This window comes from Antechinus flavipes, chromosome 2 (assembly GCF_016432865.1).
Source record: "Antechinus flavipes isolate AdamAnt ecotype Samford, QLD, Australia chromosome 2, AdamAnt_v2, whole genome shotgun sequence".
Lineage (NCBI taxonomy): Eukaryota > Metazoa > Chordata > Mammalia > Dasyuromorphia > Dasyuridae > Antechinus > Antechinus flavipes.
In genome coordinates this window covers 354,508,663-354,531,513 of record NC_067399.1, presented here as the reverse complement: position 1 = coordinate 354,531,513, position 22,851 = coordinate 354,508,663, and the positions used below count along the sequence as shown (strand labels likewise).

General features: G+C 38.1%; 1 protein-coding gene across 2 annotated transcripts in view; it reads left to right on the top strand.

The window, feature by feature from the left end:
• Positions 1-4,821: 4,821 nt before the first annotated feature.
• Positions 4,822-22,851, top strand: part of SOS2 (SOS Ras/Rho guanine nucleotide exchange factor 2) — a 114,596-nt gene continuing 96,566 nt past the window's right edge. Inside the window, exon 1 of one of the 2 annotated variants that reach the window (XM_051978056.1) lies at positions 4,822-9,152. In XM_051978056.1, coding sequence (XP_051834016.1) covers positions 9,066-9,152 — 87 coding nt within the window. In that variant the 5' untranslated portion in view covers positions 4,822-9,065. The remainder of the gene's footprint in view (positions 9,153-22,851) is intronic. The other variant, XM_051978055.1, reaches the window with a different exon arrangement.

Here is a 22,851-nt window from a genome sequence, read left to right as displayed (position 1 = left end):
CTGGTCATTTCTTATAAAACATTGATATTCCATACCATTCATATACCACAATTTATTCAGCCATTCTCCAATTGATGGGCATCCCTTCAATTTCCAGTTTCTAGACACTACAGAGAGGGCTGCCACAAACATTTTTGCACATGTGGGTCCCTTTCCCTTCTTTAAGATCTCTTTGGGATATAAGCCCAGTAGTAACACTGCTGGATCAAAGAGTATGCACAGTTTGATAACTTTTTGAGTGTAGTTCCAAATTACTCTCCAGAATGGTTGGATCCATTCACAACTCCACCAACAATGCATCAGTGTCCCAGTTTTCCCACATCCCCTCCAATATTTGTCATTATCTTTTCCTGCCATCTTAGCCAATCTGACAGGTTTGTAGTGATATCTCAGTGTTTTCTTAATTTGCATTTCTCTGATTAACAATGATTTGGAACATCTTTTCATATGACTAGAAATAGTTTCAATTTCTTCATCTGAAAATTGTCTGTTCATATCCTTTGGCCATTTATCAATTGGAGAATGGCTTGATTTCTTATAAATTAGAGTCAATTCTCTTTATATTTTGGAGATGAGGCCTTTATCAGAACCTTTAGTTATAAAACTGTTTTCCCAATATATTGCTTCTCTTCTAATACTGTCCGCATTAGTTTTATTTGTACAAACGTTTTTCAATTTAATATAATCAAAATTTTCTATTTTGTGATCAATAATGATCTCTAGGTCTTCTTTGGTCGCAAATTCCTTCCTCCTCCACAGGTCTGAGAGGTAAACTATCCTATGTTCTTCTGATTTGTTTATAATATCATTCTTTATGTCTAGATCGTGAACCCATTTCTACCTTATGTTGGTGTACGGTGTTAATTAAGTATGGATCAATGCCTAGTGTCTGCCATGCTAATTTCCAATTTTCCCAGCAATTTTTGTCAAATAATGAATTCTTATCCCAAAGGGTGGGGTCTTTGGGTTTGTCAAACACTAGATTGCTATAGTTATTGATTATTTTGTCCTGTGAACCTAAACTATTCTACTGATCATTTCTTAGCCAGTACCAAAAGGTTTTGGTGATCATCTTCAAGCCAATTTTTAATCCCAGAGGCAAGTCAATGAAAACTTATTTTTGGTCTTCACCAAGCACCCACTTGGGAAGAAATGCTCTTGAATCACTTATGAAACGTATTTTTACTGGTTACAAGCTGGGAGAACTTATCAGACAGGTCTGCCAGGCCTGTCCTGTTTATGCCCAAGTAAATCCTGAAGGAGCAGTTAAACCTCCCCTTTAGGAGTTCAGGAGGTATCAAAGTGCTTGCTAAGCAATTATACCTTGCTTTGGCCTGCTCAGCTCCTTGCAGAGTGACAATGGTAGGGCCTCCACTTCTCAGGTAACCCAAAATGTGGCCAAGGCACTTAAAATCACTTACCACCTCCACTCTGCCAGGTGTTCTCAAGCTTCTGAGAAGCTGGAGAAAATGAATTGCACCTCAAGCAAGTCCTTACAAAACTGTGCTTAGAGACTCAAGAAGATTATGTCAAGAATTTCCTAGTAGGGCTTCTTAGAGTCCATATTACCTCAGGAGAACCTTAAGAGGAGGCCCTTTGAACTTCTGTATGGGAGGACCTTCTTAACCACTGAACCCATAGAAGACCTGAAGCTACTCTTCTGCAGGACTCCTGAAAACATTCTGAGTAAGAAGGGTGAAATTATGCCCTTCTTTCTCTCAATCTAGTCTTCCTTACTTTTTCCTATTCTAAGAATAAGAACTTTGCTCCTAGCATTTTCTCTCCAGCTTTTCTTAATATCATTGTTCCTCGGGGGAAGCTAAGTGGTTCAGTGGATAGAGCACCAGCCCTGAAGTCAGGAAGACCTGAGTTCAAATCTGACCTCAGACACTTAACACTTCCTAGCTGTGTGACCTGGGCAAGTCATTTAACCCCAAATTGCCTCAGAAAAAAAAAAAAATCACCGTGGCTCCTGCCAGTAGGGTGTTAACTCCTTAGGCTTTTAGGCTGGGGAACTCTGTGAACAGTAAAGGTATTCAGGATTGTTGGGTAGGCCAGCAACATCCTCAGGGCAGCCTACAGATGGGACCTGATGCATTATTTGCAAAGGCCTCATTCCCAAATGTTACTATTTCCATCCTAGATACCACCCCAGTTTTAACCTGCTTGTGAGATTTGTTTCCTCCAAGCAAGAACTTCGTTCAGTCTGAAGATCATGGGATAACTGACTTGGACACTCAGCATCCCTTAGATGTTGCTACTGTTATCTTCAAATCAAGCTCTTCCCCTCCTGGCTTGGACCCCCATTGAGCATAGGGACAACTCTATGGCCCTTGTCAGCGTAAAGTAGCTCCAGAAGATGAGACCTTCATCCCTTTGCCCCAAATGAATTTGGGGGTGACCACTTCGGGGAGGAATGATGTAATAGGACTCTGTGTCCCCCTGATCTTTGTGGGGGATGAGCCTGGATTAGAAAAATCCTGAATCTCAGCCTCTCCTGGTCTTAGGGAAAATTCCTAAAATGATCCCCACTTGAATCTCAACCTCTCCCTCACCCTCTCACTTGGTTTTGGGGAAAACTCCCACCTTCAGTTAATCTGGAAATTAGCCTGGGAAAAATTCATCACCCTTTGATTGATTTGGAAATTAGTCCCTCAAATAGCTCCCTAGTCCCAGGCCATTGAAAACTAAATAAAATTAAAACTCTGTACTCCAATCACTGCTAAATTCCTAATCAGGAACTAGCCTGAAAATAAACCTATTTTTGCCAAACCTCACTTGAAGACTGGGACTGTGAATTTTTTGGCAAAACCTGCAACTCTGGCCTGAAAACCTCCATCACTATTAGGGTATTTCACCTCTCAACAATAGGAAGTGAGCAAAGAGAAGGAGAAAAATTTTTAATAAAAGGTTTTGCAAAAGTAAATGGTGAATTCTGGAGAGCAAATTGGAACTATACTGACAAAGTTATCAAACTTTGCATGCTCTTTGACCCAGCAGTGTTACTACTGGGCTTATATTCCAAAGAGATCTTAAAAAGGGAAAGGGACCTGTATATACAAAAATGTTTGTGGCAGCTCTCTTTGTAGTGGCCAGAAACTGGAAACTGAGTGGATGCCCCTCAATTGGAGAATGGCTGAATAAATTGTGGTATATGAATGTTATGGAATATTACTGTTCTGTAACAAATAACCAGCAGGATGATTTCAGAAAGGCCTGGAGAGACTTACATGAATTGATGTTGAGTGAAATGAGCAGGATCAGGAGATCATTATATACTTTAACAACAACACTATATGATGATCAATGCTGATGGATGTGGCCCTCTTTAATAATGATATGAACCAAATCAGTTCCAATAGAACAGTAATGAATTGAACCAGCTACACCCAGCGGAAGAACTCAGGGAAATGAATGTGAACCACTACATAGAATTCCCAATCCCTCTATTTTTGTCTGCCTGCATTTTTGATTTCCTTCACAAGTTAATTGTACACTATTTCAAAGTCTGATTCTTTTTGTGCAGCAAAATAACTGTATGGACATGTATACATATATTGCATTTAACATATACTTTAACATATTTAACATCTACCTGCCATCTGGGGGGTGGGAGGAGGAGAGGAAAAACTGAAATAAACTGTCAATATTGAAAAATTACCCATGCATATATCTTGTAAATAAAACGCTATTAAAAAAAAAAGTAAATGGTGAAAACTATCTTTGCGTGTATTTGGCAAAATAAAATACTATTTAAAAAAACAAACTTTTCTCCAAACTAGGATGTACTGTCTTCTACATACTTTTATGGTATATGAAAGGGTGATCTCAAACTTAAAGTGGTTACTACTATTCCCCCCTCCCTCAGTTCATCGAGTTGATAATCTAAGTGTGGCATATTCAATGCATAAGTAGTTCTTTTGCTTTTCAAACATCATGTCTGGTCTGCTGGGTCAATCCATTGTTGGCCTAAGTCAAGCAGGTTATACATCAAGGCTGGACTCTTCACTGGTCTTTGCTCCTATGGGCAAGCAAATTCTGACACAGAATCTTGTTGCTGGGTCTCTTGGCCATATGATGGCTTGAACAGGAAGATAGTACTTTAATAGCAACTTTTACAGCTTGCCCTTAACTCTTCACCTAGAAATCTTCCTCCCCACTTGACATCACTCAGGGAGAGAGTTGTGCTCTTTGCAAAAGCCTACACACTTAGTTCTGTCTCAGCAATTCAGAGACTTTTCATCATCAAACAATAACTTGACAGAAATAGAAAATACCTGCAATGCTTTGAATTGGAGAAAAAGCCCCTCTAATACACATGTCCAAAAGCAGCTTTATGAAACTTTGATGTGACAAAGTATATTGTCCATCATCCTCTAAGCACTGGCATAGAAGGTAGAATGCTGGACTTGGGAGTCAAAAAGACTTGGGTTTGATGGAAGGGATTCCCTCAAGTAACAAGAAGTAACAGGTCAGGTCATTGATTTATTAATGTAGAGAGCAAGGAATTTGGGAATCAAGACATGGAGTAGAATTCCAGTGTCACTACAACTGTATATTTATGGATTACTAAATCTGGAAGGGTCCTTGTATATTCTCTAGTTCATATTTTGGAGACAATAAAGACAAAACTCAGAAAGGAAAGTGATTTTTCCAAGGTCACATAGTTGTATGAAACAGTGGTAAGTCGTTTTACTCAATCTCTTCTTCAGAATAGTTGGGGATATGACTTCTATTATTTGTTGTCAGGTTCAAATAAGACTGTGTGTGAAAACTTTTAAAATGAACAGCACAATACAAAAGTAAAGTGATGTAGTCAAGGAAACTTTATTCCCAACTTTAACATTGTGCCAATGTATAATTGGTTTCCAGGAAAGGGGACAGAGTCTTTCCTCTGAAGTTAAATGAGAATTCAATTTTCATATAAATTAAAAGAAAAAAAAAGACAGTGTTTTTGTAAAACATTAGGCATAGCTTTGTGGATAAAGATACAAATAACAATTTCTTATTTCTCAACAATAAACAAGTAATCACTATAATCTGTAGTGTATCTTCCTATCTGATAGGCAGCCTGGGATGATGGTGGACAGAATATTGGATTCAGAGTTGAGTTCAATCCTGCTTTGACTTTAAAAAAAAGAAGAAAAATGAAAAAGCATTTACTAAGCATTTATATGTGCCAAGCACTGGGTGAGGTACTGGGAAGAGAAACACAAAACTGAGAGTCTCTGAATTTCAACAAGAATCATAACATTTTAATAGGGGGAGACAACACATTGACAAGGGGTAGCCAGAAAAGAAAATTTTTGTCTGGTGAGTTATAGGAATTGTGTATAATATGGCAGTTAATTGTACTATCTTTTCCAGAAGCAATGGTAGTACTAATTACTTTTCTCCAAGCAAGTGATAGAAATGAGTGAAGTAAATAAACCAGTAGAAGAAAGAACAAGTCTTTGTCCAGGTGAGTGGACAACAGTGTTTGTTGACAGAAGAGTTTGTACTTAATCACCAATCACTCCCTGAGGTAAATGCCAAAGCTCAATAATTTAATGCCCTGGGAGTAGGGTTGGGGATGGGAGTTTGTTAGAATTCTTACAAGGTGCTAAGGCAGTGGAATTGATAGAGACAATGGTTGTTTAGCAGGGTACTTAACAGTTCTCTAAATTACTTAGTACTTATTAGAGTTCACACCTTTAAGAGAGTATATATAAGCTAGGAGCCTCAACCAAGATGTAGTTCGGGAGATTCAGAGCCAGGATTCAGTTGAGGAGATTCACAAGCCAGGCAGAAGGAAGGAAGAAAGAGAAGAGGTGGCAGGCTGTCCTGTGGAGAACACTGAAACCAAGATGCAGAAGGCCTCCAGAACTAGCCAAACCCCAAATGTAGGAGATAAGATTTGGAAAGAGACAGTAAAGGATTTAGACTTTAACTCCTGGCTGTGTTTGAGGTGATTATTACACTGAACTGAAACAAAGCCCCCGAAGAAACCTGCTCCCAGGGAACATTAAATTTTAGAGAAGAACATTACAGGAGTTGCTGGTTTTCTTAAGGATATTGTTTTTAATGGAGAAAGGACAATTATTACCTGAAGAGAGGGCTAGCCATTTAGGGTAAGATGTAGTTTGTTCATGCCTAGTTAATGTAGTTAATTTAGATGCTCTTTGACTTCATTTTGGTTCCTATTCATGGAAAACTATTTGTTTGCTTTATCTTTAAAGTTCAAAGATGATTCTATTACATTATCTCTGTTCTCCTGAATTTTCATTTCAAAGTTCCAAGTTAGTTCTGGTATTTTCATCAAAAATTCTTGAAAGCCCTCTATTTCATTGAAGATTCTTCTCCTCTCTCCCCACCTTAGATTATGGTCAGTTTTGCATGATAAATTATCCTTGATTATAAAATCTTTTACCTTTTGGCATATTATATACCAAGGTTCTCCTTCTCCCCTTTATTGTTGTAGAGGCTTATGAGATATTGATTGTGGTTCCTTCTTGCTTAAACTCTTTTTGATTAATGGGGTGATTTTTTTTTTTTTTTTTGTATATGATATGAAATGTTTGGCTGCTTTTAGTTTGGGGTTTCTTTCAAAAGGTTGAGTGAACCACGAAACTGAGGACTTCTCAGAATAATCAACTTGATAATTCCAGATTTAGCACTAACGGTCTGTGGTTTCTCATAAAATCACTAAGATAGACTGAATCTACCATTAAGATTTTAATGTATGAAGAAAATTGAAGGTTTGGGAAATGAAATTCTTTATATAAATATCATAATAAAGAACCTAAAAGTTTTTGTATTGTGACCAGCTAAGATTGAGCAAACATTTGTAAGAAGTCAACCACATTGGTTTTAGTAAGCATTGTAACAGATTGGAATGTAACAAACATTGTAATGTTTTATAACACTTTAACCATGGGTGAAACTGGAAATTGAGGATTTCTCAGAATAATAAAATTTAGAACCAAGCGTTTAATCTTTAGGCTCTGGGAAGAACAACAAAGACTTTCCAAGGGAAAACATTCAAGAGATAAGTGCTTAGAGAAGAATTTGACTACTTAATGGCCTGGAGATATTTGAGAGGTCTATAAACTGGCTTATATCTATTTGTTGATTGAGAAAAGCCTGAGGTAAAATCAAATCTTCCTAAACTATTTTGATTATTAACCTTAGAAGCAAAACAGAATCTTCCTCTCTTGAAACAAGTCTTGCATAACCAAGACCTTCACGCCACAAAAGCCCACCTATATTCCAGAGACAAATAAAGGAATAAAAGTCAAGTTTGCCAATGATTCTAGGAGGATTGATAATTTCTGTAATTTCTTTTCTCTCACTGCCCACTTAAATTATCTCACAGTTCTTGTGAGACTGACCCTCCTCCCTCTGAGACTCCAGTGCTCTCACTGTCTGTTTCTCATGAGAACTTAATAAAACTTCTATTCTTCACTTTGGGATATCTCTGAGTATTTTTTGAATTGGGTTTTGCCATCTCACACAAGATGAAAGGTGGATTTTTGCTATTATTTATTTTGCTATCTGGTTGTAATAGATTTAGGCAATTTTCTTTATGATTTCTTTAAATATAATATTCAGATATTATTGAGGGGCAGTGGTTGTCGTGGTTTTCAAGGAGTTCAATAATTATGCTATCTTAACCTATTTTCAAGGTCAATTGTTTTGCGAAGCAAGTATCTTACATTTTTTAGTTTATTTTTTCATTTTTTTTACTTTGTCCTAACATTTCTTGCTGTTTTGTATGCTCTATTCTATTTTTTCGATAAAGTTTTCTATTTTCTGTTTTAAATTATTTCTTACTCCAATTTTTTCCTTCTAAAAGTTTGGTTTCATTTTTTATTTCTCGTTTTGCTGATGAGAGATAAAGGTTCTCAGGCGGAGCGTCTCATCTACTTAAGAGATTAGTTTATTTATATGCTGTTTTTCTGAAGGTTATGTTTTCGGGCTTTGGGAATCTAAAAAGTAAAATTAAGCCCTTGTTACCTTTGAACCTGGAGGGTTGGTCTGGGCAGGGACACAAAAAAGGCTATGAGCAAGGGCCTTCTCCTTCTCCTAAATGGGGCTGGGATAATCAGTGAAATACTACCTACTTCAGAAGCATCGTAGTCGGCGGTTACAGGGTTTTGCAAGGAGTGCGGGCCTGTCTCTAATAGAGCTCCTATACACTTAAAAGGCGGGCGAAGGAGAGCACTGGGATCCCAGGTCCGAGCACACACCCGCCTGCTTCTCCCGCTCTAGCTTCTCCAGAGGCTCCAGCCTAGCGTCTCTGCCACCGCCTCTTCCTTCCTAGTTAGTGCGCATGCTTAGTGCCCGGTCTCGCCGGGGTAAAGGGGAATAATGAGAACCTGGACAAGGGGAAGAGGGAACCTAGGATTTGGAGTAAGAGAAGCTCGTCATCGCTGCTGGAGCGCCTTCTGGGCCCGTCTCCGGGGAAACTGAAAGGGTGTCCGTGGAAAGGGAAAGGAAAAGGAGCGTCTCGTGTTGATCTCGAAGGAAACCTACGCATCCCGGCCCCGCTCTGTGTCCTCAGTGCCCTCCTCCCTTGCGGAGATGGCTCCGGGGTTGAGCCGGGCTGGATTTCGAAGCGCGGACTTATGAAGAAAAGCCGGGGACTCCAGACTCTGCTGCTTTCCGTTCGCAGCCGCTCTCGTAGCGGGTAGTGAGAGGCTGTCGGGTGGGATGCGGACCTGGGACGAGGCCAGCGGCACCATCGCCGGGCAGCTAACCCAAACAAAGGAGGAAGTGCCAGTGGAGGACCGGGCCACTGCCCACCGGGAGGAGACTGCTGAGCTGGAGGTGAAGGGAGGAGGAGACACCCCGCCGCCGTCGCCGTCATCGTAGTCGCGGGGTCAGCTTGGGCTCTGGGACACGAAGCCCCTGGCTCCACGAGCCTGCCGAGAGCAGCGACCTCTCCCTCCCCCCAGCTCAGGCCTCGGCGCGAGTTGTTCAGGGAGGGAGCCTCCCGGACTCTGGAGTGGGGCGGCCGCAGTCGCTGTCTCCTGACCCTGCCCTCGCTTCCCCAACCTCGTTGAGGAGGAGCCGCTGCCGAAGTCATGCAGCCGCCGCAACAGCCTTACGACTTCTTCAGTGAAGAGAACCATCCGAAATGGCGGGGACTCTTCATTCCTGCCCTGCGGAAGGTCAGTACCGGATGGGGGTTGGTGGTGGCTTTGTCATCGTGAGGGCGGGACACGGCGGCCCCACTGGACAGCAAGCGGGGCCTACTCATTTGATGGACCACCTAGTCCTGCCCCAGTTCCTCCTGATCAAGGGGATTTCAGGGGTCGCTGATCTGCCTGGAACAGGGACACCTGCTAGGTTTCTCACCTCTTTGTGATGGCTATCTTATGAAAATCGAGGCTGCTTTTCTTCTCGCCCCATCTCGCTTCCGGAGTGGCAACAAGTTTCTTAGCTTTCCCTTTTCAAGCTCAGGGCAAAATTCAACTTTTGGCAATGACACCCTAAGGAAACTTTTGTGAATTTGATTTCTTGTTTCTGCAAAGTCTATTTTATTTTATTTTTTAAATTTGGAATTCTAAAATTGTTTCTCCCTCCTCCTTCTCCCCAACATCCTCAGTAGATTTTTTTTTTCTGGCAAGTTCTGTTGTCCAATTTTATCATTGATAGAATCCCTCGACGATTTTAGAAAAGTTTTGAAATGACACATTTGTGGGCAAAATGATAACTTTTAATGAAGTACCCTGAAGTTCCTCCCTAGACGATTTGATTTTTGAGAGAATCCATCTATTCTGGGAACCAGTACTGTTATTGTAATAACATATGTAGTTTTTTATGTTCGAAGTGTCAGTGAGTCAAGTAAAATTCTCATTATCCACTTCTCAAAATAAATTTAGAGTGCCCCTTCCCTGTTTTTTTCATACTTGTCCCACGTTTTATCTTTTTTATTTATTTATTTTATTATAGCTTTTTATTTACAAATTATATGCATGAGTAAGTTTACAGCATTGACAATTGCTAAACCTCTTGTTCCAATTTCCCCCTCTTTCCTCCCCATCCCCCCCAGATGGCAGGTTGACCAATACATGTTAAATATGTTAAAGTATAAATTAAATACAATATAAGTATACATGTTCAAACAGTTATTTTGCCGTACAAAAAGAATTGGACTTTGAAATAGTATACAATTAGCCTGTGAAGAAAATCAAAAATGTAGGCTTGTCCCACTTTTTATAAGGGATATCTATATGTTCATGACAGATGAACACAAGCAGCTTTTGAACTCTAGATTAAACATTTTATCTGTGAATGATATTGGGCTCTATTTGTATTTCTTTGTAGTCTGCAATACTGAGAATTCCTCATTAATACTTAAGAGACCTCCATATTTTCCAGAATAATGCATATAGATCAATTCAGAACATTAAAAAATTGAGATGGGATAATAGACTCTACAGTAGGTATGTAAAATTTTTATGAGTAACTGTCTTAACTCTGAGATACCATTACATACCTGTCAGATTGGCTAAGATGACAGGAAAAAATAATGATGAATGTTGGAGGGGATGCAGGAAAACTGGGACACTAATGCATTGTTGGTGGAGTTGTGAACGAATCCAATCATTCTGGAGAGCAATCTGGAATTATACCCAAAAAGTTATCAAACTGTGCATACCCTTTGCTCCAGCTGTGCGACTAGTGGGCTTATACAAGACATACTAAAGAAGGGAAAGGGATCTATATGTGCCAAAATGTTTGTGGCAGCCCTGTTTGTAGTGGCTAGAAACTGGAAATTGAATGGATGCTCATCAATTGGAGAATGGCTGAATAAATTGTGGTATATGAATGTTATGGAATATTATTGTTCGGTAAAAAATGACCAGTAGTATGAATACAGAGAGGCTTGGAGAGACTTACAGAAATTGATGCTAAGTGAAATGAGCAGAAACAGGAGATCATTATATACTTCAACAACAATACTGTATAAGGATGTATTCTGATGGAGTGGATTTCTTCGACAAAAAAGAGGATCTAACACAGTTTCAAATGATCAATGATGGACAGAAGCGGTTACACCCAAAGAAAGAACACTGGGAAATGAATGTAAACTGTTAGCATTTTTGTTTTTCTTCCCAGGTCATTTTTACCTTCTGAATCTGATTCTTCCTGTGCAACAAGAGAAGTGTTCAGTTCTGCACACATATATTGTATCTAGGATATACTGTGACATATTTAACATATATAGGACTGCTTGCCATCTTGGGGAGGGGGTGGAGGGAAAGAGGGGGAAAATTGGAACAAAAGGTTTTGTAAGGATCAATGTTGAAAAATTATACATGCATATATTTTGAAAATAAAAAGCTTTAATTAAAAAAAAAAAGGAATAAGATCATTGGAAATTCAGTACTCTAAATTTATTAAGTAATAGTGTATGTAACACAAGTATTTTGTAATTTTTTAAATATAAAAATACTGCTTTAACATTGAACTTCAAGACAGTTACTTTTAAAAAATAATAATAATAATTATAACTTTTTATTGACAGAACCCATGCCTGGGTAATTTTTTACATTATCCCTTGTACTCTACTTCTGTTCCGACTTTTCCCCTCTCTCCCTCCACCCCCTCCCCTGGATGGCAAGTAATCCAAAATATGTTCAACATGTTAAAATATGTGTTAAATCCAATATCTGTATACATATTTATACAATAATCTTGCTGCACAAGAAAAATCAGGTCAAAAAGAAAGACAAATGCAAGCAAAGAAAACAAAATGCAAGCAAACAACAAAAAGAGTGAAAATTCTATGTTGTGATCCACACTCAGTTTCCACAGTCTTCTCTCTGGGTGTAGATGGCTCTCTTCATCACAAGATCATTGGAAATGGCCTCAATCTTCTCATTGTTGGAAAGAGATCCGTCCATCAGAATTGATTATCATATAATCTTGTTGTTGCTGTGTATAATGATAATGATCTTATTCCTAATTTAGATAGATTCCCAGATTATATTGTAGTGCCTGATAGTTCTTTACTTTGTCCTGCAATCACTTCACCCATGGTTGGGATCTCAGTGCCTTCTTTCTCCCTTCCCTCTGTCTTCTTACACACTCTCTCTTCTTTCCCTCCCTCTTTTCCTGTCTCTCCTTTTTTTCTTTGCTGAGGCAATTGTAAGGTTAAATGATTTGACTGGATTCACATAGCTAGAAGTATTAAAGTCTCTGAACTTAGGACCTCCTGATTTCGGAGATGGTTCTAACTATTGCTTCATACTAACTTCTCTTCTTCAGAAATTGCCCTTTCAAGGTTCACTGATAGGTGTAACTTTTATGTTGTTGAAATGGCTGGAATGCTCCGTGGAGGATTGGAATTCATTTCTCAAAGGGCACAGTTTCAGCTAAATGATGGGGGCTTTGATGGCATTGGTAGTACTTCCAGAACCAGATCCAGATCCAGCTGATCCACTTAGCTACTGCAAAGTATTATATGATCTGTTAGTAAGGAAGAGACCCTTAGTTTAGGATTATTAGAAATCTATCCAGTTCTGCTTCTTTGGCTGGCTCTGAGGTTCTTCTCCACCTCCTTGGCACCAGGTAGTAGGGTAGCACAGTATCTTCTTTTCTCTTTTTCACCTCTTGGACAATAGAAGACAGTGCAGAAAATGATCTTTGCTCTTATCTACCTCCTGACCAGTATCTTCTCCCTCTTGTCTAGCTTCTAAGCCTGGGGTAGGAAACATTTCTTTTCTGCCAAAGGCCATTTGGATATCTGTAACTTCAAAATTAGGCCACACAAAATTATCAACTTAAAAATTCAAACAGTGGGAGGTTGTTGTACTTAGCTTTCTTCTCATCATGGCCTGCACTTGCTTTGGCAGGGCCAGAACAAATGATTTCTCAGGCTGGATGTTTCCCCATTCTGTTCTAAATAGTAAGTGATTTTTAGGAAAATATCTTCACCTTTCTCTTTTACATTCTGTGGATAGTAGGTAACAGCACAGAAAAGCTTCTTTTTTCAACTTCTCCATTTGTGATTTTACACAGCTCTGATGTTTCCTTTCTAAACCCAATTTAGAATGCTGTAACTTCTTATTTATTTTATCTTATAACTTTACCTTATTGTGAAATATATCTTCATCAATCATTCAATCTTGAGAAATACATTACAACTTATGATTAAGTAACCAGATTTTCATCTCTGATAAATGAACCATGATCAAGCAAAATACGTTTGTCTGGTAATCATAAACAGTTTTATGTTTTAGCGTTTCTCAGTTATTAACTCCAGATTGTCATGTATGTCAACATATATCGATATATGTGTGTATGTGTATATATGAAAATGAGCAATTGAAGCAAAAACACTAACTCATACTTTTCTCTGTATTGATTCCATAATACTCTTTCATAAGCAAATAAATAGCTGAAACACAAACCCTTGGTGGGGTAAATGCATTGTGCATTTTATTGCTATTTTATGTTTTAAATTCAAATTTGGGGGAATAAAAATATGAATAGAAATGGTGTTTTACTTTATTTTACCCCTATTTCTTAGATTGGATTTTATCTAGAAACTCATTTATAATTAGAGTAATAAACTATTTAATTCTAATCCTAGTGAGACTGTGTCTGGAAATAGATACTTGCTTATAAGAATTGGGTCAGTACATAGAATGGAAACTGTCAAGTTAACAAATATTTATTGTCTATTATGTATATTAAGCTAAGTGTTTTTTGTTTGCCAACTCTTTTTCTTTTAATCATCAAAATTATCAAACTCTGATAAAAGCATCCCCTTAATAAGGCATTATCCTTCCTGAGGATACATTCAGGTATTTTTCCTGACCATGCAACTTAGTTTTATTCATATTGATTATAGTCCTGTTAGGGATCTTAAAGAAGAAGCATGCCGTGTGCTAATAAATTAAAGTACCAGCATTATGGGAGGGGAGAAAGGTACAGAATTGATAGGACAAACTTTTTGCCTATAGAGAATGAGATACTCATATATTTACCATACTTGTAGGTATGGTTTTTTTAGTATGGCCAAATAGTTAATATGATACAGAAACATTTTTGTAAGTCTTCCATTCTCCTTTTCTTATCTGTCAGTGATGCACAGCTTTGCATGTTCTTACAGACTCTTTTTGCTATTCTTCTCTCATACACTAACTTCCCTCTCAAACTTCCTCAGATGATCTCTAGAGCAGATTAATTATGATTTTATTACTATACATTTCTAAAAATCTGACATCTGTTCTTTAATCAATAAATGTTTTATAGAATTTTAAAAAGTTAAATTCTGTTTCTGAATTCTTATATTTAGATTTAGATATAGATCCTTCAGCCTGGTTTCTTCAATTGGATTGTATTCATGTTGTTCCAATCCTCTATTTTTTTTTTTTTTTTTTGCTGAGGCAATTGGGGTTATGTGATCACACAGCTAGGAAGTGTTAAGTGTCTGAGACCTGAGGAGACTCAGGTCCTCCTGACTTCAGGGCTGGTCCTCTATTCACTATGTCACCTAGCTGCCCCCCTTCTAAAATTTTTAATTTAATGGCTCTTTTCATCACAAGTCTATTAGAATTGCCTTAAGGCTCTTTTTCAAAAGATCTGATTTCTATATATTACTTTAACTGATTCAAGTTGAAACTTTTAGTAAATTACCTTATTAGTTACAGTAGCAAAATAATTACCTAATGGCCAACCTTCTGATGATCTGAGTGTAACTAGTCTGAGCTATTGAAGCATTGCCACTTTGGTCTACCAAACTGCTAGAATTTGTACTTCACTGGTACAGCCTTTCAGAACCCAGAATCACTTGTACATCATGATAAAGCATAATTATAATTACATTATAAAACTGGCATTTATATAGCACTTTATGAATATCATCTCATTTGATCTTCATAACAATCTTTGAGGTAGCTGTTATTATCCCCATTTTATAAGTATTAGGTTGCTAGGTATGCCTCCTATAACTCCTATAGCAGGTAAATGATTTTCAAGGGTCATACAATTAGTAGGGAAGGATTTTAACTCAGATCTTCCTGACTCCAGTGCTATATCCAGTATACAACCTATCTGCCTCACAGTAGGACTTTAGTGAAGATTTAAATTTAATACAAATTTGAAAATATGTAAAAGATAGAGGAAAATTCTGTTAGAATGGAAATTATTGCTATTTTATGTTTTAAATTCAAATTTTGGGGAATAAAAATACGAATAGAAATGGTTTTTTACTTCATTTTACCCCTATTTCTTAGATTGGATTTTACCTAGAAACTCATTTATAATTAGATTGTATAATTCTAATCCTTTTAACTAGTCAGATCGTGTCTGGAAATAATTAGATATATATACTTGCTTATAAGAATTGGGTCAGTACATAGAATGGAAATCTATATAAGTCTCCATTCCAATTTTGACCTTATACAGAAGCAATCAACTATAAACTAGCCCTCTACCTTTGAGTCCCTTGGCTCCCTTGTCCTCTTGCTTTTCATGCCTTACAAAATCACAAGTTTGGATTATTCCAATCAGCTACTTTCTCTGTTCTTACATGGTATTAGATAGTCACATAACTTTCCTAGCCATGTTAATTTTTTCCTAATTGAATTGTCCCTTTTTCTTCCCCATTTCTGGAGAACTATTTTCCTCTCTCTTTTCTCTCACACCATCTCTCTCTCTCCTTCCAAAGCTTACTTGCTTAAACCTTCTCCAACATATGTTAACACTCCCAAACCAATAGTAGGTGCTCCATTTAAACTATTAATTGCTTTTGCAAATCCATCTTTCTTGTCCCTTGTCTTTAAGTCAAAGAAAAAAAAATTCTTTTTTTTTTTAAACTTTAAACTTCAAGGTTTGCAAATAACTGAACCAAATTTCATAAAACTTATACATGTCCAATAGAGATGACAAATTTTTAAGGCATAACCCAGTTACAAATTACCCAATACCTCTAGAAAACATCACACCACGTAAGTAGGGAAATACAACCCCAATCTCCCCTACAGTAAACTACCAGCCTTTTATTTTAATAACTTATATTTTAACTTAAAATCCCAAACACGGCTTTAAATTCCCAATAATATATAATACTTCCCCAATGTATAGGGTGATTGTGCTCCCAAATGGAATCTGCTAAAGGATATTTCTGGTCAGCTGAAACTACTCCTGCAGCTGGAGAGTTTCTCCTATCCTACTCCTTCATAACTGCACCTCTAATTAGTCCCCAGTCCTCTTATGAGAAGAGAGAATTCAAAATAGACATAACTTCTCCTCCCAGCCCTAAGGGCCCTTGGAGGGGCTGATGGAATTAAATCCTTTCCTTCTTTTTCAGGTACAAATTCAGTCTTTGGCACACCCAGTCTTCAATAGTGCCTTCACCAATATCTTTGTCATCCCAGACAAAACAATATTTTATCATCTTTTTCTTTTTCCTTATATATTTTGGCAGTTCTTTCCAATCACTTAATTTATCTCCCAAGGGACTATCTACCAGTATTTTCTGATCATTTTTCGGCTGACTGGGACTGGGCCACACCCATTGAATTTGGATGGAATCTTAATTCCAAAATACCCAAATACTCCAATTGTTGCCAATTGACTTATCCTGTCCAGAGATGCAGAGTTTAAGACTCCAGGCCTCACAGTCCTGTCCAGAGATCCCTCTAGAGTTTAAGACTCAAGGGCCTCACAGGGGGCTTCTTATCCTATCCAGAGATGCAGAGTTTAAGACTCCAGGCCTTACAGGGTCTTGTCCAGAGACCCCTCCAGAGTTTATGACTCAAGGGTCTCACAGGACTTACCTCTGGGTTGTTGCACAACAAATTGCTTGACTGATAGATCTGTCCTCTACTAACCAATCGAAATTTTTACCTTTTACTGCGGAGTTTCTCCTTTTGCTTTGTTTTGAGTTTCTCTACTTCGGGCCCACTTTACCTTGGGGAGTAAGGAGAAGACTTGGATGCTGGCGGGCTGCCTAAATCAGGGCAGAGCGCCACCCTGCCAGCACCCCAGGATTTCACCTACTCACCACAAGTAGTGTGATCCCGGACAAGCCCCCAAAACTGTGTGGTTCAGACAACATTTAATAAAAAAAAGCTGGAGAGATCTCTAGAAGCAAAGCAAAGTTAATTATACATTCTCGGGACAATCTGGCGTCCTACCCATCAAGCAGATAATCGAAGGGAGGAGGCACCGTAGGGGAGAGGGTCAACGCTTTTAATCCCTAACGCAAATTTCCCCTCCCACCACTGACACTCATCCTTATTGGCTGAGGATCTTACATTCTAAACGCGGGAACTACCCAAGAAATTGAACTTGAACTGGACCAATAAGTACATAGTTGCCCATATTTGATTGAAACAGGGAGGATAACAAGAAGGGGACTTAAGTATGCCCTTAGGGGGATAACAGGGAGGAGACTTTAAGTATGCCCTTGACTTAATGCTTAAAGTCCTTCAGGCCTACTCAAACTTTGAAATAGATGAAGCCTTACTCGATTTTCACAACTATCTTGAAAGATCTCACCTTATCTCGTTCATTCCTATGACATCAGTGTCTTTGTTTCGGTCAAGTGTGCTGGATCTACTATTGTGGCTGGCCTGTGTCCAGCTGCAGCCCTGATGAATTCTATTTATCCTGCCACCTTTGTGGGCACTCCAACCTAAGCTTCCTATAATCTGCTATCCCCCTATGTCTTTATTTCTCTCACTCCCAAATCCTAAATTTGTGGCAAAAAGAGGATTTATTTGCACAAAGAAAACAGCTTGCTAGGAAGACAGCTTTTTTAGTGGTCGAACTCCTGATTAGGAATGGGTTTACACTGAGAAGAAAATATCTTCATTAGTGGACAAAATCCTGTTAGGACTTCTCCAAAGATGGTTTGACAAACCCCTGATTATATCTGGCCAGTATTGGCCTGAAGCTGGGAAGCAGTTTGAACCACTCAATAGAGGACATTGACTATGCCCCAGGCCTAGATTTCCAGTTGAATGAGATTACTTATCTTGGGAAGGGTGTTTTCTGGGAAAGGTGTGCCCCTCCCAGGGTTTGAGACTCAGGAACACCCTTTCATCTCTCTCCCTCAAGGGTATATCAGGGCCTTCCCCAAAGGTTAAAGGGCACACAATTTACATCATTAGCTCCCTACCAGATCCTTGTCCCTTATTCCTCATTCAACCCCATAACTACCCTAGAGAAAAAGAAGTGAGTCTACTGTTGCCTCAATAGCCATTTACATTTCCATATTTCTGAGAAATTGGCCATACTGGTGTTGAGGGATGAGGATATTCTAATGCAATGGGAGTCCCCAGGCCTGTGTCACAGGTTTCATGAAAGAATTCTCAGTCCCAGTTTGCAAGCGAGGATTTTTTTTTTCTTTCAAAAATGGATTTATATCACTGAGAAACTCTCTCTGAGAGCTGTTTCCTGATTAGGAAGATAGCAAAGGTTTAGGTACAGAATTTTATTTTTTATTTAGCCTTCTATAGTTTAGGGCTAGGGAGTGATTACGGGCTAATTTCCAAATCAATAAAAGGTGGTGATTGTTTCCCAGACCAAAGTGATTCCCAGATCATTTGGGAAGTGGGAGTTTCCTGTGGGAACCAGGTAGCTTTCCCAAGGGAGATTCAGTTGGGTGGGAATAATTTTTAGGAATTTCCCCAGGCCAGGTGACCCATCCTCCACAAAACTCAGAGGTACAGTTATATCACTGGGAATAGTAAGGTCTAAACCTACATTTTCTTTTTGTATCTCTATTAAATGTTTTCTGCCTGCTTGGGGATACTGGCCCTCACTTTGGAGACCATTGTTTTAATCAGCATTAAACATGGCATTTTCTTGTATTAATTCACTGTACCTTTCAATCAGTTGGGTAACTATAAAGATGTTGTCCATTATAGAAAGATCATTTGCCATAGCCTATTTGTTCCTTGTTATATTTTCAATTAAGTATACTCAATGTGAATGTAAATTGTTCCTATAAAGGAGTAAGGCAAAGGCACGTGAATTGGTGGTTATTGATAGTGTCTTGATTAATTTTTGGAGGAAGAGTGAGTAATAATATTGTTTGTGAGGTTTTGTTATTTTCCCCCCAGAGGAGCCAGGTGTCTTTTCTTGTTTTTGTAAAGTGACCTGGCAAAGCTTTCATGATTAGGCTGCAGTCAGCATTGCTTTCTTTAATTAGTGCTTGATCTCATCTAGCCATTTTCTCTGACTTTATCTAATCTTAAGTGCAATTTCAAATTCCTTTTATAATACACCCATTTTGTATTTTTGAAAATAGGATAGCTTGAAGCTGTTATTGCTTACAGTAACTTTTCATTCATCTTCATTTTAATTGATAAAGTTTTTGACCCTTAAATACTTGATGAAATACTTGAGGAACTAATAAATATAAATTGGTGTTGGAATCTTTACAAACTGCTAACTCATTAGAGTTGATAGATTATTGATCTGATCTTACAAGAAGATGTTTTGGGCCAGAATCTGAAACAAGGTACTAAGTAGAACTAATTGATACAATGCTTGTGTTTACACCTTTACTCATTGGAGTTCACACGTTTGGGAAATTTCAGGGTTTAGTATGAGATATCTGAATTCACACCTCCCTTGAAGCTCTTAGGGCCAGAGAGCACTATGGGAGAAAACCCATAATCCCTTTCTCTCAGAAGAGTTTTATATATAAGCCAGTGAAGAGTGATTCATTGGAATATTTTCCACTTGGCTGGCTGGTGGTGGAAGAAGAGTTTTCAGAGGAAGAAGCTATGAGTCAAGAGTTCAGTGAAGATTGAGAAGGCTCTCTCAGAGGCAAGACAGATTCAACTTGGTGCTGGCTCTGGAGGCTGAAGAAAGCAGAGGCAGAGGCTGAAGGACAAACCTTTGGATTTGGAGACATTTGGAGGGAGCTCTTGGAACCAAGCAGAGAGAGAGGCCTCAACTAATCAGGCTACTTTGGAAGGAGAAAATAAACGTTTGTATTTTTACCAGCTGGCTGCATTTGGGGTAATTATTGATCTGAACTGATACTAAGGCTGCCTCCAAGAAAACCTCCCCGAGAAACCTGCTCTCTCCCCGAGAGAGAACTATTCTACTTATTTTAAAAGAAGAAGATCACAACAAATTGGGAAAATATTTGTGGAATATATGGTTTTATTTTTGTTTTGACAATCTGGATTTAGGCAAGATTGACTCCAGTTTTATTCCCAAAATCTTTTATGATCATATAAGGTCAATTTCATGTCTTATTTATCTCATGTAAGTGAAAGAAAATATTTTATTATAAATTTTTTAAAAATGGAGTAATCAGAATACAGGTCTGACTTGTTAAATGACCTTTAAAAATTGTAAGCCTATTTAATTGTGCTTAATAGTTACAATGTGGTGTTATCTGTCATTGTCATTTTGAATTCCCTGTTGGAGTGGTTTATGGATAGAATGTTAATATTTTTAATTGGTTTTTGTTATTGGAATATAATACTTAGAATTTTAAAATTAATTAAAATTTATAATATGTCTATAAATATAACATAATAATAACATCTTTAATGTTAAAACAACTTCTTGAATTATTTACTAAAATAATTTCTGCAATCATTTACAAACCACAGCCTTGGCAACGGAAACAACCATATACTTTAATACAAGAACTTGGAATTTTGGCTCTGTTATTCACCATATCTATGTCCATGGTCAAGTCACTTAACTTTACTAGATTTTAGGTGGCTGGTCTGTTAAAACGAGAGGATTGAACTAAATTATTTTTAAGGCCCTTTTCCCCAGTTTTTGTTCAAGAAAGTTAATGATTTCTTTTTTGATGTGATACTTACAGTTGTAGCTGCGTTATGATGTATAATGTTTCTATTGTAGTTACCCACCTATATCTATATCATCCAGACTATAAACTTCAGTGATTCCAGTGAAAACTTAAAAGTCATGAATTTTGAGCTAGAAGAGATCTTTAACAGTCATCTAGTCTAGTCCCATACCCTTATTTTACAAATGGTGGAACCTAGATGTAGAGAGGTTAAGTGACTTGTTGAAATTCTTACAGGTAAGTTTTGGGTTACCCCTATTGCCTGATTTTTTGGACTTGACATGTATAAATAAATGTATTCATTTAAATTTTTGGGAATTTTAAATGCATCCATAAATGGATAAAAACTAATAATTTATTTTGCCTTTCCATAGTTTTAAAAGAAAGTTATAGTATAGTTATGCTTAGAAGTTCCCATTCTTCATACAAGAAAACTAATAGGGGTTTCTTTAAAAGTAGTTGGATAAGGGTAGCTGCAGTGGATAGAACACCAGCCTTGAATTCAGGAGGACTTGAGTTCAAATCTAGCCTCTGACACTTAATGCTTCCTAGCTGTGTGACCCTGGGCCACTTGACTGATCCTAGTCACCTTAGCAAAAAAAAAAAAAAAACAACAACAACAACAAAAAAAACCAAAATTAGTTGGATATCAAAAGGAAAATATAAATTATTTTATCTATCCTGGGTAAACTTCTGAGCCTAAATGATTTGCTAGTTTGGACAACATTATTTGATATTTTAGTAATTACCTAAGTAATAGATTGAATCTAAACATTGGCCAGTTAGTGATGGTACTGAATGTTCAATTCATCAGGTATTCATTAATTCTTTGTGTGCCTAGCACTGTGTTGAACACATTTCTTCTGTACATTAGAAAACTGATGGCTTTGTAAATGTATGTATTATTGATGCAGGAACTAAAACTTAAGAGAGGTTTTGACTTTCTCATTGTGTGGGTGTGGTGTAAGACCTTCTTCCCAATTAATTAATCAAGGACATTATCAGATAAAGAGAAAGCATTTATTTAATCCCTGCAGGGAGAGGCCCAGACACACCTGGGAGCCATCCCAAATACACCATGTGTGCCTGGAACCTGTCCAGCTTCTAGCTTGTCCAGGGTTTAAAAGCAAAAGACTCAAGACTTCTCATTGGATAGACTAAAAGGACGGAGCCATCCTTAACCAATGGTCACCAATGCTGGCTGTCTCCCACAGGTCATGTCATTTCCTGCAACTTCCTATATCTTAGAGTTCAAAGTTCATCCCTTCAGAGATCAAATGAACTCTCTAGAGTCCCAGTTCTGGGAGCAGGGATCATGTGACTCAATACTGAGAAATCCTTCATCCAATCAGTCCCATTCAGTACCCCCTCTTTTTCATCAGTTTGAAGATTTCTCACCCGAATATATACATCTCTTCTCAAGCAGTCCAGCCCCAGACTCATTTGAGACAAAAGGATGAAAGTCTCATCTTCTGGAACTGCTTCAGGCTGACAAGGAATGTTTAGCTGGCCCTACTCAGTGGGGTCCAGACTGAAAAGGGGAGATGAGTGAGTTGTAGGTGGTGGCAGCAGTAGCAGCAGCAGCAGCAGGGTCTGGTGCTGAATGTCAATCAGGTCTCAGATGATTTCAGGTTGACCAAGTGGTTGGAATTTCATGGCTCAGAGTCTGAAAGAAGCAACTCTCACAAGTATATTAAAATGCAAGGACTAAATATGAGTAAAAAAAAAAGTATAAACAAAGGTAGAGTTAATATAGAAGTTCCCAGGGACAGTAACCAGGAACCACCCAGAAGAAGGCTGGGGGGGAGATAAGGCTATCAAAAAATGCCTCTCATTCAAACAGCTTTCCTAGGATAGATAGCAAAGAATGTTTTTTCCCAAATTCTTGCTTTTGTTTTCTCAAAGGAGTAGGTGCAATAGGTAGAACATGTGTCCCTCAATGAGTATGATCTCTCTCAGCAAATAACCTAGAGCCTTACAAGGGAAGGGTTTTACCTAATTAGTACAGGTGTTAACAAAACAAAGCAGTTTGAAGTCCCTGCAAGGGGCACATGTGCAGGCCC